The 15,853-nt window shown below is 38.0% G+C and overlaps 1 protein-coding gene across 3 annotated transcripts in view; it reads right to left on the reverse strand.

Annotated features, from left to right (window-relative positions):
* Positions 1-14,936, reverse strand: part of LOC137280701 (uncharacterized) — a 35,650-nt gene extending 20,714 nt beyond the window's left edge. For 2 of the 3 annotated variants that reach the window (XM_067811918.1, XM_067811919.1), the window contains exons 1-10: positions 14,791-14,936; positions 12,871-12,932; positions 11,535-11,927; positions 4,072-4,416; positions 2,292-2,347; positions 1,811-1,907; positions 1,370-1,435; positions 1,020-1,076; positions 569-624; positions 181-289 (exon numbers count right to left, since the gene is read on the reverse strand). In XM_067811918.1, the coding sequence (XP_067668019.1) occupies positions 181-289; positions 569-624; positions 1,020-1,076; positions 1,370-1,435; positions 1,811-1,907; positions 2,292-2,347; positions 4,072-4,416; positions 11,535-11,927; positions 12,871-12,931 (1,240 nt within the window). In that variant the 5' untranslated portion in view covers position 12,932; positions 14,791-14,936. Of the gene's footprint in view, positions 1-180; positions 290-568; positions 625-1,019; positions 1,077-1,369; positions 1,436-1,810; positions 1,908-2,291; positions 2,348-4,071; positions 4,417-11,534; positions 11,928-12,857; positions 12,933-14,790 lie in introns of all 3 variants that reach the window. The other variant, XM_067811920.1, reaches the window with a different exon arrangement.
* Positions 14,937-15,853: the final 917 nt, after the last annotated feature.

Below are 15,853 nucleotides of genomic sequence, written 5' to 3' on the forward strand. Positions count from 1 at the left end.
CTTACCGATACATTATGAGAAGGATATATGTTCTACATTTCCGATCAGGAAACTAAAGATTATGGCATTGACGTTTCATAAAAAGGTAGTGCGAGCTTTTGCAGTGGTCTCAAATGAATATTTGTCGTTGCATAATGATTGTCAATAGCGGGTTATGTAGTAATTGTCGACCAGGGTTACCTTTCTTGTGTGTGATCTCAAGTCTGTGCATCCTCTCCTTGATGGCCTTCAGTTCCTGCCTCGTCTCTGCAAGTTGTCTTCTCAGATCAGTGACGGTTTCAGACATGTGCTGCAAGACATGGGTTATGAACATGGGTAAATGAGCTTGAATGAGAAAGGACCGCTTATTTAACATTAACATCTTAGACACAGGAAATATTTGGTTCAGCTGCAACTAATATCCCCTGGAACTGTCTATCGATTTACGTGTATTTGAGAGATACATGTCAGATCAAGATCTTGCAATGTCACTTCTCAATAGGAATAGTGAACTCCATGGTCTTGAACATCACTAACATGGGAGTGATGGAGTAACAGCAATGATTCAAACTTATCAAATTGACTATACCTGTGGTTTACTGGCGTCCCCATGTTTCCTGTGGCTGCCTCCAGGTTCCGATAAATCTGTAATTTACAGACAAATTTTATTTTATATAACAACACATTTACTTACAGAAACCAGTAACTATGCATCGTTTTATCATAATGAAAACACAGGACGACATTAAGTCATTTTACCCTAACGCTTTCAGAAAGGAACTCGGGATTATACGTGATCGGATTAAGTTTATTACAAGTTACATGTATCAACTTTAGAATCGAGTTCATCTGACTTCACAACCATTGTCTGTTATTCAGGTTTGTCCTCAAAGGGAGGATAAACAATTCAGATGACATCCATTTATATATTCTACTTGTCGATGGGGTGATGTATCACTTGCTTCTTATCGGTGTTAGCATCTACTGCAACATTGAAGTTATCCATACATAAAACAAATACCGATCCTTTTCCAGCTTACCTGTGGTATCCTGAAACTCCTCACCACCAACGTCTGTCATTGTATCTGCTGCAGTAACTGAAACAGTAAGATCTGCAGCTATAGGATTTACAGTTTTACTATAATAATATAAGTAAGACGATAACAAAACAAAATTTCTGATATTTTATTGATTGAAGTGGAAAATGTCTTCTGCGTTCCAACTCTTCAAAATGTATTTTTGTGCATGTTATTAATGAGGTGAACACAATGGAATGTCTTTGTCATCTCATGTACCCCTAACCCAGCTTCTAGGTGGGTCTTGTCTTGTAGCTGTAGTTACGTACAGATCTTCTTGAGTAATGGTGTTTCTGATGACAGTTTGTACTCACAGATTCCACTGGTTTCTGAGGACTGAGGAGAACCTGGTCTTGTCTCCCACATTGAGAGCCGAATGTCTGAAGCAATCCGGGTAACATGGGAGAATCAATACATAATAAAGTACTGTAGAAAACAGGAAAAAAACACCCTGCTTTATGCTGTTACTCTGTATCCCTAAAATGTACACACCTACAAATATGATATGTCGAAATAACTCACTTTGGCCTAACTGGGCATTCAGTGGAATGTGTAAAAGGTTGTCCAGAAAAGCATGTTTACACGTAAAATCGAGCAAAACCTTGAAAATAAATACTAGCTGCTGAAAACAATAGATCAGACCCCAAAGCCAAGTTCAGAACAAGTCACTCCGTGGACTTAGCCACTGTTTTTTAACGATTAGTTAGACTTCCAAACTAGTTCACCTTTTCAGACATACGACCTACAACATGTACCTGCCAGCTGTGCTCGTTCCATCTCCTTCATGTCCTGTAATTGTTGCTTCAAGTTTGCCACTTCTTCTGACAGGTCTTGTACCACTTTGTCGTGTTCCTGCATGTATTAGATATTTTGTCTTTGTTAATATATATACATATATATATATATATATATATATATATATATACACACATACATACATACATACATACATACATACATACATACATACATACATACATACATACATACATACATACATACATACATACATATATATATATACAGGTCTTGTACCACTTTGTCGTGTTCCTGCATGTACTAGATATTTTGTCTTTGTTAATATATATATAAAAAACGCAGGACTTTAAAATAAATTAGAAATTACGGCGGGAAATTTTACGAATCCTAACACATGTGGTTAAATACCACCAACATTGCAACATTAAACTTGATGCTATAAGCTAGATGAGTGACAGGCGTGTTGATCACAGATACCTGCTTGTCCACGTATCTTCTATCTTGGACACCATGTGCAGGCAATGAATGTGGATCTGAAATAGAGTTCTGAGTCAGCAGTTTGTTCGTTTAGCAATTTGTAACATACAATGGACATTACAGTAGACCTAAAGTTGGATTGATTCCGTTTGTAACATCATCTGTAAAGACGTCAAAAGTGGCATGCAAATAATCAGAAAGGCAGGTACACTGTTTTCACAAGTTAACCATTCTTAACGAAAGCATTAATAAAGAGTGAAAATGGAATGTGCATCGTAGAATTCTACTAGATTCCTGGAGGATATGGAGAATTCTTTATTTCCAGGGATCACGGAGCATAGCGTCATAGCTATGGCCAATAAAAATGAAGCATGCCTTTATGTTGCTTTGTATGCTATAGTTATGATTAAATCAATATCAACATTACTTGGCGAATCACTCAGAATTATTAGGGCTGTTATAGACGAGGGGCGACAACTAAACGACCTTGGCCTAGAAAATGAAATGACTCAGGTATTGATCTCCCTATCTTGAATACAGCATGCATGTATCAAGTCTATGGGCACCCGATCCAGTTTCTCGCTTCCCGTGTTAAGCCTGTAATGCTGAAGGACAATTTTAACTGTGATCTTCACAGGATATATCACTATATGTCACACGTGTTCCTGATTGTACTGGCCCTGCCAGTTGAGATACCATGTCACAGATAGCCATGGACACAGTCACACACTGACCAGTCACACACTGACCAGTCCACTACTGCAGAGCGTCATCCAGGCTACGGCGTTGTTAGCAACGTATAAGAGAAACATTAGGATGACTGCTCTGACATGTTACCCACGGAAAGGCCGAACTGGCTTGCATCACACCGAGTTGGAATATGGGCACGATATAGTTGATGGTATTAATATACAAATGATGTGCTGGGAGTCCAAACTGAAAGTACAGATAACTTACTTATGAAAGATGCTACAACCATGGCCTTTAGCTATAACCTATGACCGGAAGTGACGAAATGCATACTAGAATATTTACTTTTTATTATATTATTTGAACAAAGATCCTGGTTTAGAGTACTAATGCAGAAATGATGACATTACCCAAATGAACAATATTTCAAATAGAAGAGACTAAACCCTTTCCACATCCATCACCACATTCGAGTGTAAAACTGTGGCTATTTCATGAGTATGTATTTGTTTCGGCAGAGTTACAGCTGTATGATGTTGTGTGTAAAACAATTCGAGCCTGGACCAGGCATTCCAAAAATCAAAACAAAAGCGATTCGAAGCAAAGATGCCAAGTAAGAATCTAATCATTTCTGAACAGGCCTTTCGTAAAAATGTACGAATGAACAGCATATGCTTATGCTCTAGATTAAACGTATGCATAATTCTTTATGAAAACATAATAATAGAATTACAAGCAGATTTAATACACTTTAAGACTCATAATTTCTTTCCAAACATTTGTTCTCATTAAACCCCTAAGATTAATGTCATATAACATATCCAAACATATTACAAGCATTTAATTGTACGTGCTATTGGTGATATTTTAAATATACTGAACGATTCCCGTTAGGACGACACAATAGTAAATGACAAGCGTCATTGTCAGCCTCATTACACAAAAGTAGCAAGCAAGTTTCCTGATACTGACTTTCATTTGATCCAAAACACTTGTGCATTTACCAGCTCACCTGACATACACGTGTTTAAAGACAGGAAAAAACAAGACAGAGTCTGCTCCGTGTCCAGCACGTACACTCGTCCCTTACCTACGAAGTCCTGCAGTTGGACTTCAATCTGGATGTCTTTCACTGTAGAATCTAACCCTTGGAGGCATTCCAGGATCATTGCTCTCACATCTTCATGTTTACTGATCATCCCCAGGGCGTCTTCTGTGCTTCTATGATGAAAGGTAAATATCACAGAACCAGTTGTAACTCTCCCTAGACAAGCCTCAAAAGAACGTGTGAAATTTTCTTTAAATCGAGTAAAATGACTGTTTCTGGTCTCGTTGTCGACCTGAAGGTTGAGGGTGTCTGGTTTGCAAAACCACGTTGTTTCTGATTTATCGCCCTCAGAATAATCTGCCGTCGAATCAAATATACATCTGTATTCTGAAATGAAAGAAAGTGTTCTGAGAGTATGCAACCCATCAATATCACAGAGATAATTTGAGACTTTTGCTTGAAATATGTGCCGTGTGTCCTGGTAGAAGAATTCCCAGTACAACAAATTACCTTGCTGTGGCTATTTCATCCGGTGTAAAGGGCAAAACAGCCGAAAAAATCACAATGGTTTACAATGGTTTAACCCCCTGGATGCCAAGTGTTTTTCAGTCGCACATTTTCGTAAGGTTTGAAAAGTGAACGTTGTGCGAGAATGCACTCGCGTGGTCCTGGATGTGCGTACGGCTATAAAATTACACAGAAATATAGAATATGCCATTTGCTATCCGTTGGTATAAATATAACTGCGACTACCTCAGGGGTTTGAGAAATAGACACTGCTCAGTGTTGTCCAAAACAGTAAATTATCGTGCACCAATAAAAGCACTCTGCTACGATGTTTTTAATTTGTCATCTTTACGAAAAGTGTGAGTGAACAAAATACAGCTTTGAAATCTGAACGACATAAATGTGTATGAAATGAATTTATGTGCTAATGCATAACGTCATAAAAATAAAAAATGACCCACAGTAAATGTCAATTTTTTTTTCTATGACGTCAAACGTCGACAGAGAGGTCATGCACGTATAAAGATAAAGGGGCATAACTCCGCCATACTTTACATTAGGTCAATGTAACTCAGATCACATGGAGACAATTTGCTGTGGATACGGACAGTATATTTTCCATATGTTTTGTTCACGGTGAACCAAACTATTCCAATACAAAATTCCCCAGTGTGAGAGAATACCTTTTGGTAGTTTCACAATTTGTAAGAAAAGATGCCAGTGTGCTACATCAGAAAGCTGGTAATAGCGATTTGGATGTCCCTATCCGATACATAACTCAGTTCTTAGATTCCCATATTCTTCTGTTCTTGTAGATGTATTTTGATTGATTTTACATAATTATTAACGGAGTTACAGCCACATTTTCAAATGTAATGAAGTAACTGAAAATAATGCGACATTTAGTTGACGTTATGGAATGCTCCGTGCATTTTGTGACGTCGGAAAAAGACGACACTGGTTTGCTGATTAGTATATATCTCACCTAATTTCCACTCAATGTGTAAAAGGTCTCGGCTTCTATGTCATAGTTCAACACTTTTTAGACAAAACCTAAAATGGATGGTTTCACCACTGAAATAGTGTCCTGAATATATCAACGATTAGACGGTTACGTATCTTATTGTGAGCAACACGTGCACTTGTCTGGCATCAATCTAGCGTAAATGAAACATTCACAATACCTGAATATTCATTGAATATTCATTGAGGATATGAACTTTTCTTCTTATGATTATGTAATTATTTCACTTCATATGTGTGCAATGAAAGGAACATTAAGATGTTTTTTTTAGTATGGAACAATCAGAATATGGACGTAAGGTTTGTCCATATTAAGACATGCCCTTGATCTATATGAAATATTGTTTGAGTTAGGTATTCTGCCATCAGATATGCTTTAATCAAATTTGAATTGACTTTATTATCTGAAACAATGATAATGAATCATTAAACGTTTTTGACAAACTCGCTCCTAGTCAGTCAATATTCATAATTGTTTTGTCTATAAAAACAACACAAACCAATGCAATGAACAAGACAATACCTCTAAATATGTGTTCATCTAATTTCATAAAATGTACAACTAATCTTCGTTAATATTATCAGTTTTAGTTATAAGTTGGAATTAAATAGCTGTTTATTAACCTGTTCACAAGAAACTGCAATATTTATGTCAACGTATTGAATATTGTACATCACAGTTAACAATAGCACATGTTGCAGTAATGGCTACGTGTGATCTTCTAACACTTGTGTACAGGCTTAATATGTGGTATAGTACACGTACTGAGTCAAGTTCCCAAATAAATATTATTCAAACAACCAAAACCTTTCAAAGAATAAAAACGCATACCTTATATCTACATATGATACGGTGTTGAACATGGATATATGTAGATACTGAAATCAGTTTAATGAAACAAATATCTGAACGATACGCAAAATATACATCACAATACTAAATGTGCAATCGGAATGGTATGGGCATTGTGTTTACTCTTGTTCAACTGACATTCACCTAAAAAAACTGCCTAATATGTGCAACAATGTTGACGCGTGACATCACTACCAATGACCGATATCTTTCAAAATGGCGGCTTCGCGGACAAGGGTACACATGATTTTCTGAAGACTCTTTCCTTGATTCAGGGATCTTTTGTACATAACTTTGAGATGTAAGTAATCAGAAGTATTCTGACTATCTATGTATTGTTATGTGTTTTTATCGTTTACATTGTAAATGACGAAAGAAAGCAGAATTGCCGACAAGTACTGTTGTCGTTCTGCCTGATCTTGCGTCAGTCATGGCGTCACGTTGCACTAAAAGTTTGACAATTTCTTATAAATTATCAAATGACTGCATTGTATATATTTTTAATTTGCTGTTTCTTGCTACGATACTCTTCCTCTGAATATTCTAAGCGTATTGAGCCATTGTAAGCAGTGATTTCAAGGGTGGATGTTGGAAAATTTCCGAAAAAGCTACGCAGAGTAAAATCATAAAATTTTTCTTTGTTTACATTTCAAACAAGCGCAGTCTTTCGAGCACAGCGTTATTTTTCGTACCAATTATCTTTCGTTTCGTTTTATCTAGACAGTTCGTATTGGTGACAAAGACTATTTGTAATTTGATTCTAAGATGTGAGGGGAATTCAATAATGCATCTGTCGCAGCTGACTGTGAAATATACGTGATGTTATAGGCGTCTCAATGCCGGCCTTCTCGAAACGTGATTTTGTAAACACTATCCAATATGGCGGAAAGCACACTCCGGCATTCGTGTAGTGTATTTTCGAAAACATCCCAATCGATTCTGGGTTCATCGGCGACGTTTCAGAATTATCATTACTGGTTACATGAAAACTTGATATCAGTGATCATTAATATGCTATTTTTGAAATTCAATACTCCAGTAATTATCCGAATTTCACATTTCAAAACATACAGCAGATAGTTCTGAATCGCGATTTTGTGTAGTGTGAAACATGACGACATTTACGATGAAGACTATTTTGAAAGGCTTTTGAAATTTTGAACTTTTAAGCACTTTAGCTTGGTCTGAGATAATAGTGGATGGTATCAGGAAACGGGGAATTTTCCGCGAAATTCAAAACTGTTATATAGATATATATGTGTGTGTGGTATATTTGGAATTTTATTGGACTTCACAGTGAGGGATGAAGAGGAAGGACATATATGTCCCTGTGGCATCCAGGGGTAACTTTACTTTGAACATATCTATAGTCCAAACTTTGAACTTAATAAAAAAAAATGTTATGAATTTAATATCATTTCATTTGTCTCTGACATCTAGATGCTCACTCAGTGGGATACATCGGGTTTCAGGTAACTTTATTTGTTGTTTATGGATACGAACCCGGGCTCTCAAATTTTCTGATTGAGCAATATACTGTTCATTACAGCCTGTGCATGTAATGGCATATATACTCTCCCAAAGAGAACCGCATAATAAAAATTGCAATTTCAGGCAGCAATGAAGTAAGCGTGATTAATTTTGCAAAAGAGTTTGTTGTCTTTGTTGGTCCTATGGTGTGTATGTCTTGAAACATCACAACAACACGCACCATCCGTAAAATACCCGACAGCGTATTTAACAGTAAAATTTTCAATACCGGCGTGTAGTGTCACAGAATACACAACTCACATGCAATGCACGTGAACTTTGGGGATCAAATAGTCTCAATGATAGGTATAAAAGGTTGATAGCAGTCTGTCGATTATTCACAGTGACTGTATTTTGAATATTGTTAACGAACGCAACATGCCACTTCTAACTGAAGCCAACCGTCACATCGCCGTTGGTCTCCTCGAAGCTGGCTAGTCTATACGTGCAGTTCCCCGACGCATGAATGTTTACCAAAGCACCGTTTCACAACTCTGGGAAAGATATCGAAGACAAAATTCGGTAGCAGATGTCCCTCGTATTGGGCGACCTCGGTGGTGGGGTGGAGAAGTGATTTTGTGATGATGCAGGGCAACCCGCCAGCTCAAAGGTAGTGTGACGAAATCCTACGCCAACACCTCCTTCTAATCATTGATCTCCAGAGGGAGTTGTTTTAACAGGGCAATGCCCGGTCCCCTACAGCACGTCACACTAGAGACTTCCTCCAGAACCACAATATCAATGTGCTACCCTGACCATCGAGATCACCGGACTTAATCGAACCTCTGTGGGGTGCCCTGGACAGACGGGTGCGACGCCGTAACCCTCAGCCTCAGACACTTCAGCAACTCGCACAGGCAATAGTGATATGAAGTCTGTTTTATTGAAGCATATGCGTTTGCATGCCTGTCTACTAATGACAATATGCAGTGCAGAACGTCACTCACTGATCCCATGCAATTTGAACTGAACACCTATCAGGATATAAAACCATACACAAAATACACTGCTTTCTGTATCTGTCACATTATGCAATTACACAGACAGGCACATGATATATTATAATGTTGGTTGTTTGCAAACGAACTGCATCCATTTTTCTCGGATGATTGGATCAAGTGGAAAATGGTGCAAACTCAGATTGTCCATTTCAATTCCTGCATTTTACCGGGACTAAAGACGGTGTCCCGCCACGCAGTAGTTCACCGCGTCGGTATTTCTTAACAGGTTTGAACGGAAATGAAGAGAACATTTATTTACAAACCCTAACATAACTCTTGCTTGTCAACGGTATAAGACTCCACATCGAAACGTCGCATCGTATACAATAAAAGAATGTGTTATGCATAAAGAGTCATACTATGTTATGGCTCACCATACTTCTAAAATGCCAAGTGTCTCCATATGCACCCACAATGAAAAGTCAGTGTATCGACAAATGAACCAGGCAATGGAAAGTCTCCCATACACTAGTACACACCCACCCACTCTGACTGGGTTCGGTCTCAACGATCTTTCGTTTCGAGTGAAGTAAAGCCAATTACAACATATTGCACGCTTGATTCGCTATTGTACGCTTATGATTTTGTTATTAGTTTTTTGGTGACAATCAGCAATGTATACTATATGTCATGACCAAGTGATAATTGTGTTTCAGTTATGTTTGAGTTTGTGGTTGCACGTGACCTTTGAAAGATATAGGAGTGCTAGATAATTTTATTAAATGGTTTGAAAAAAAAATATATCATTGGTAGATTAGATGAATAACTGAAATGGTTAGTGGCTGCACTATCAAAGAGTGTTGGTGCCAAGCAGGATATGGCAGAGTAGTTGGTGAGGAAGTTTCTTGTTGAATCTTTTAGAGCAATAAACAAAATATGTCCGTTTGCCTGACGTGATCAGAGGGCGGACGGTTTGTATCATGCTAGGGTTGATGATCTCTCCAAAACGATAATAAAGTAATGTATTATTGATAAAATTGAAAGTATTTGGTAATGCCTTTTAGTGACAATCGCGTTTGTGAGTATATGATCTATTGTTTCCAGATGTGTTTTGATGGCTAAACAGGCATCGTGTGACATTCACGTGTATAACCAAAAAAACATGTTAAGATCACGCATCCCCTGCCAAGGCCACCTCCACCGCCTCCGCCAACAAAGAAAGAACAACAAAAAGTGATGCGCAAACAAGAACATCCAAACTGCATGGTCGAGTCGATGTTTTCGTGACTATACTTTTGTGCAGGGTGTATTGCATTTTCCCTGAATGCTTTGATTCAGTGTAATGTTTGTTTGTGTATGTTACAATTTGTAAATGAAACATCTTATGTTTTTTGAAGAAGTAAATGTAAACTTGTAGGTTAATGCATTATTGCAGACTACGAAGTGAAAGTGTATACAGTGTGCAGACTTTACATGTAACGACGTGCGGTGTGACATGTAGCTTGGTCTAGTGATCTGCTATATGTCGCTTGTCATGTCCTGTCTGAATGGCAAGTGTTCGTTCAGTAGTTCATGGATGTAGTTGTCATGGCTGTATTTACAGCGATATGTCACGCAAATAATGGTATTTTGATATTTGTGCTGTATTAAATAAGCCTTGAAATGTGTATCAAATGTGCTTGTGTTTTTTCCAACACTTACTGCGTCATCCCAAAACTCAAATAGTCCATCAAATTCGACGGGAGATTTCGCAATTTTTGTCTTAAAGGTCACATGCAACCAACACATCAAACATAATAAAAACACAGTTATCACTTATTCATGATGCATAAAATCTATTGCTGATTGAGAAAAAACAAAGAAACAAAACTATAATTGCAAATCAAAAGAGCAATATTTTGTACTTGGGTTTACCTCCCTCGAAACCAAGCGACCGCGATACCGAACCCAGTCAAGTGTAACGAAGCCTTCTCATTGGCGCTGGTTAGCTGGGGCTCTTTGTTTATGGCTTATAAGCCCAAAAGGTGTTAAGTGCAAGTTGCATGTGGTCAGTGATTGACGTTGTGCATTGCATATTGTCATTAGCAGACAAGTGGGCAGATGTATATGTGTCATTGAGTTTTCTCTGTGACAGAGTCTGCTTATCACAATCAGCATATTCTTGTTGATGTAACGAGTAGACTATTTACTTGTTTGTGTACACAACATAGATTAGACTACTGCTCACGACCTCATACTCCGTGCAGGCATACAGTTTCAAGCTCCGCAAACCTATTCACTTAGCATTTTTTTTTTATCGCAGCGCAGCACAGCACAGCTGTTGTAGCCACTTTTTTCCCAAAGGCGCAAACTAGTGAATCGTTTGAAATCCGATTTTGCGGGTGTTTTTTCATTGCGTTTTTTTTCAACTTTATAGGTTGAATTTGTTGAATTTGCATTTTTGATGATTCATTTCGGTAAGGGCATACCGAAAGTTACCAGAATCTGCAAAGTTGTGTTTAAAGTTGCATGTGACCTTTTAAGGATGCCAATCAATAAGTCTGCTTCATGTTTCATATATGAAAGTATACATTGGTGGAAAATATTAGAAAATAGTGGACATAAATTTGAACAAAACCTGTACAGACACGTTCAAAATGCAGTTGTCTTACCTTGGTCTTGCTGCCTTGCTGACTGAATCGTTCCTGTAAGCCGTACTCTCACTGTGATATCCTCCACGGTTGTTGTAACTTTCTTCAGAAATGATAAGACAGTGTTTCTCAGATCAGTGAATTTGTTAAACATGTTGAAAGCGTCAGCCTCTGTGTCATGTCCGAAGACAAGTGTGACCTTTTGGTCGAGATTCCGTAAACTCGCCAGCTTCACACCAGGAGGTCTGTCAAAGTGACGCATCATATTACACAAATGTTCATTGATTCTTCGTGTAAGTATGATCTCACACTGCCCGGATTTCGGAATGCATGTCCATTCTGTAAAATATGTCCAAGACCTGCCCTCGTTGTTCGTGAAATCCACCGTAAAGACGTCTTCTTTATCATAATAACCTGACATTAAGAAATACAACAGATATTAATCTGGTAACGGTACGAAAATCAGTTTTCATCTGTGCAGTGCAAAGAAATGGCCAAGTTTTTGTCAAGTGGTGGAACTATACCCCTTCAGGTGAATTGTGCTCCAGTATCGTGTGTTATTATGTCACTATAAATACTCCTACTGTCAAACAATGTGTGTTATTATGTCACTATAAATACTCCTACTGTCAAACAATGTGTGTTATTATGTCACTATAAATACTTCTACTGTCAAACAGTGTGTGTTATTATGTCACTATAAATACTCCTACTGTCAAACAATGTATGTTATTATGTCACTATAAATACTCCTACTGTCAAACAATGTCAACAATGTCGCACATCCTTGTTCTTGGCATCATCAGAAGATTTCCTTGGCATTGTGACACTTGTCATTATGAAGTTCACCGAAGATTTCAGCTGAACAAAGTCCAAATTCATTACGTGTGCAAGCACTTCATCGTGTACCAAACGATATGAAGACAATACACAAAGCCGGCATTTGGAATACTAACTTCCTAAAAAAAACTCTAAAAACTGTGTTCATGCTCAATTTAGACATCAACAACCAAGCAAAGAGCGTGCATACAAATTGGCCAATTGCTTACGAGAACATTGCTGTTGTGCATAGAATAGGGCGTGTGTGCGTGCCTGCATGTGTGCGTGCGTGCGCACGCGCGCGCGTATGTGTGGAGGGGGTGGTTGTATTTCTTAATTGTGAGGGTCTATTGTCTTTAAGAAGGAAGAAACAGATTAAGGTCTGTGGATAGTAAACATCTCTCTTTATTGCAATGGGTGCGACGTTTCGGTGAAGGCAGCACCAATACCAAGCAAGGGATACAGAGAGATGAATCAAGGAATATATACATATATATTCTATATATATATAGTTTCAGTACATACATTTAAAATTTACCTTTTGGTATAATGTTGGTAGATGATTCAGGTGTTCGTGTAGTTTCCTTCTTGTTTGCCATCCTTAATCACAGAAAAAGAACGTAGTTATAAAAATGTGAGAAGCACACATACCTAAAGGACATTATAGAACGGGCATTTGATCCAGCTTATTCGCATGCACGATGACCCGTTCAGTTTAACCTTAAAGGCTCTAAATATTCAGAAACAATGCATCTACACTGAGTCATGTGAACTTCAAAACGCGTCGGTTACAGAGTCAGGAATGTCTAGTCTAGTCACATGGAACAGTCGTACATCGTAAACATCATATATAGTATTATATATACTACCCATCAAAGGTTTAATCTCACTAGTGTAAAAGTAGTCACTTACTTCAGTCCACTGTTCTAAACTAAATTTTGCACAATATCCCATACTCTTTAGAGGTATTGTTTACACATGAGCTGATGTATTGCAAAAAACAATTAGTAAAAAGATTGTTGTCATAATTTCAGTAAATAATGAAAATCAGTGAAAACTGGCGAACTGTACTTCAAAACGTAGCCGTTTACATGCACGATTTTCGCACGTGATTCTAAAAATTTCATTGCATGATCTTGGTGCAATTCATCTGCATACGGTTCGCAGCTGATTCTCCCAAGTGAATGGAGAAAATATCATCGACATACATTAGTCCCCACTAGTCACCATTAGCCCTTCCCGTAACCTCTAAGAAGACTCGTCCCCCACTCGATGCTTGTTAAGTGTGAACATACGACAAAGCAATCAGAACGCGCGTAATGGATGCCGTGCTTTGATAAAAATAATCCTGACAATTTAAATCCTTCCTGGCATTGTGTTTTTGCTATGAAAATCAGGACAAATCTGTATGATCATAATGAAAGTACAAAGAACAGAATCTAACAGAATTGTCCTGTCTAATGTGAACGTTTCGGTTCAGTCTCTAATCGCCCACATCTCCACTCGCCAGCAAAAACAAAGCTGACTAATTAGGAAGAAAAAAATGCACCACCACGCTTTTAATGAAATTGCCCGACCATAGTGATCTTGACTGATTGTTCATTTAAAAATATTCAGTGGAGTAGGAAAATAAGCATATCCAATATGAAATCTATTATTTATTTAGATGAAAAGCATTGGTGAATTAACGTTCTTCTTTTAGTAGTGTTTATTTTTATAAATGACCCTAACATTTCAAAGTATAAGCAACTTTTATTCAAAGTTCTATTTCCAAGAGATACATTTTAGTTTGGCAATAAATTTACATAATTTGTAGTAACTAGTTTTATTTCACTTTTGATCTGGTGAAAGTCTGGTTTAACTTATTTTCTGAACATAGTGTAAATATGCTTCCTTACTATAAGGCATATAATGTTCAGAGGGTTGTTATTTTCCCCTTTGAAACTAACTAATGTATTATCTAATGTTAATTCCATTCGCCTACTCTCCCGAGCCATGAGGACAATTCTGTCCACACTACCTTCACAAAACTACACTCAAACAGTAGATGCCGTGCAAACTTTCGTGCCTGTTGACAAAATGTGCACACTGGTGGTTCTCTAATTCCAATCTTTCAAGAACAGGGGCGTAGGAACTGTTTTCAGAGAGGGGAAGGGGGTGGTAATTTTTCTGAATAGATGTGAAAATCAAAATGAAATTGTAGTTACGGTAAGGTATTAATAATAAATTAAAGGTAAATTTAATGTATTAAAGGTAAAATACAAGCTCCTTATCGAAGTCGACGTCTGTAGTTCGGAAACACGGGTAAGTGTTGTGTTGAGAAGAATACATGACTTGAGTAATCAGACTAACGGCCTCTGTATAAGGTAAATGCATAACAAACTCGCACCTCTCTCCATGTTTGCACCAAGGTGCTGTCGATTTATCAAAGTAAGCCTTCGGCATGTATCCACCTTACCTTGCTATACATGTAACGCTGCTACCACCCTCCAGCCCGGCTGCACACTACCTGTAGTACAGGGTAGACCGCTTCAACATGTGTGTCGCTGAAAGCCTCCATCCGGGTCTCGGCGCCAGTGTAATCAGCAAAGAGTGTTGCTTGCGTAACATCGGAATTGAAAATCTTTTGTCAGTGCAGTCTGCGTGACTCACATTACAACGACCGAAGGTGCGACAGGTGCACTCTCTGTTAAATTATTTAGGCCGCCTCTGTCGTCATGTGACTGAACATTGAATACCCCACAACAGGTTAAAAATACACAGCCTTGTACCGTTTCACATGGCGACGTAGGCAACACGTATGAAGTAGGCTGACATCATAATGTAGTACTGAAGATATGGGAGTGTTATGAATAAAATATCATCATGCATATGCAGCTATTGATTCTGTTTTGAGAGAATGAGTTCAGATTGTGTTGTGGTATCCAGAATAATACCAGAAATTACCAAACCACCAAAATCCTAGTTTGAACAGATCAGCCCATATTCGTGTCAAGAGACGACTAACGGGATCCGGGGGTGATTCTCGCTGACATGCTTGATGAGTCATCGTGTCCTAGTTGTGTAAACTGATGCTCATGGTGTGAATCACGCGATTGTCTGATCCAGATTCGATTATGTACGTCGATACAGCGGGAATTACATCAGACATTGATTATTTATATCACTGGCTGTCAGGTTTGGAAAAGTGGGGACGTGACTGTTTCATCTGATATTAAACATTTTCAGCAAATGTCATCACTCGTTGACATTGTATAGGAGAGAAAATGATCGACTTTATTTTTTAAAGGGGAAGTGTACACGAAATAATTGCAATTGCATGTGAAACCAAATGGAATTTTGTCGGTAACTAACAACAATGATTGAAAACATACACTCGTTTGTTCTTACAATGAAGTTATTACCCTCGATATAAGTGCTGAAATGTTATGTCATTATGAGACCTTTGTCGAGAAAACCAGGCCAGAGTTACCCCCTTTGATCATCATTTTGTATATCAGTGCAACAAAAGTATGTACAAA

The sequence above is a fragment of the Haliotis asinina genome, chromosome 4 (assembly GCF_037392515.1).
Source record: "Haliotis asinina isolate JCU_RB_2024 chromosome 4, JCU_Hal_asi_v2, whole genome shotgun sequence".
Classification (NCBI taxonomy): Eukaryota; Metazoa; Mollusca; class Gastropoda; order Lepetellida; family Haliotidae; genus Haliotis; species Haliotis asinina.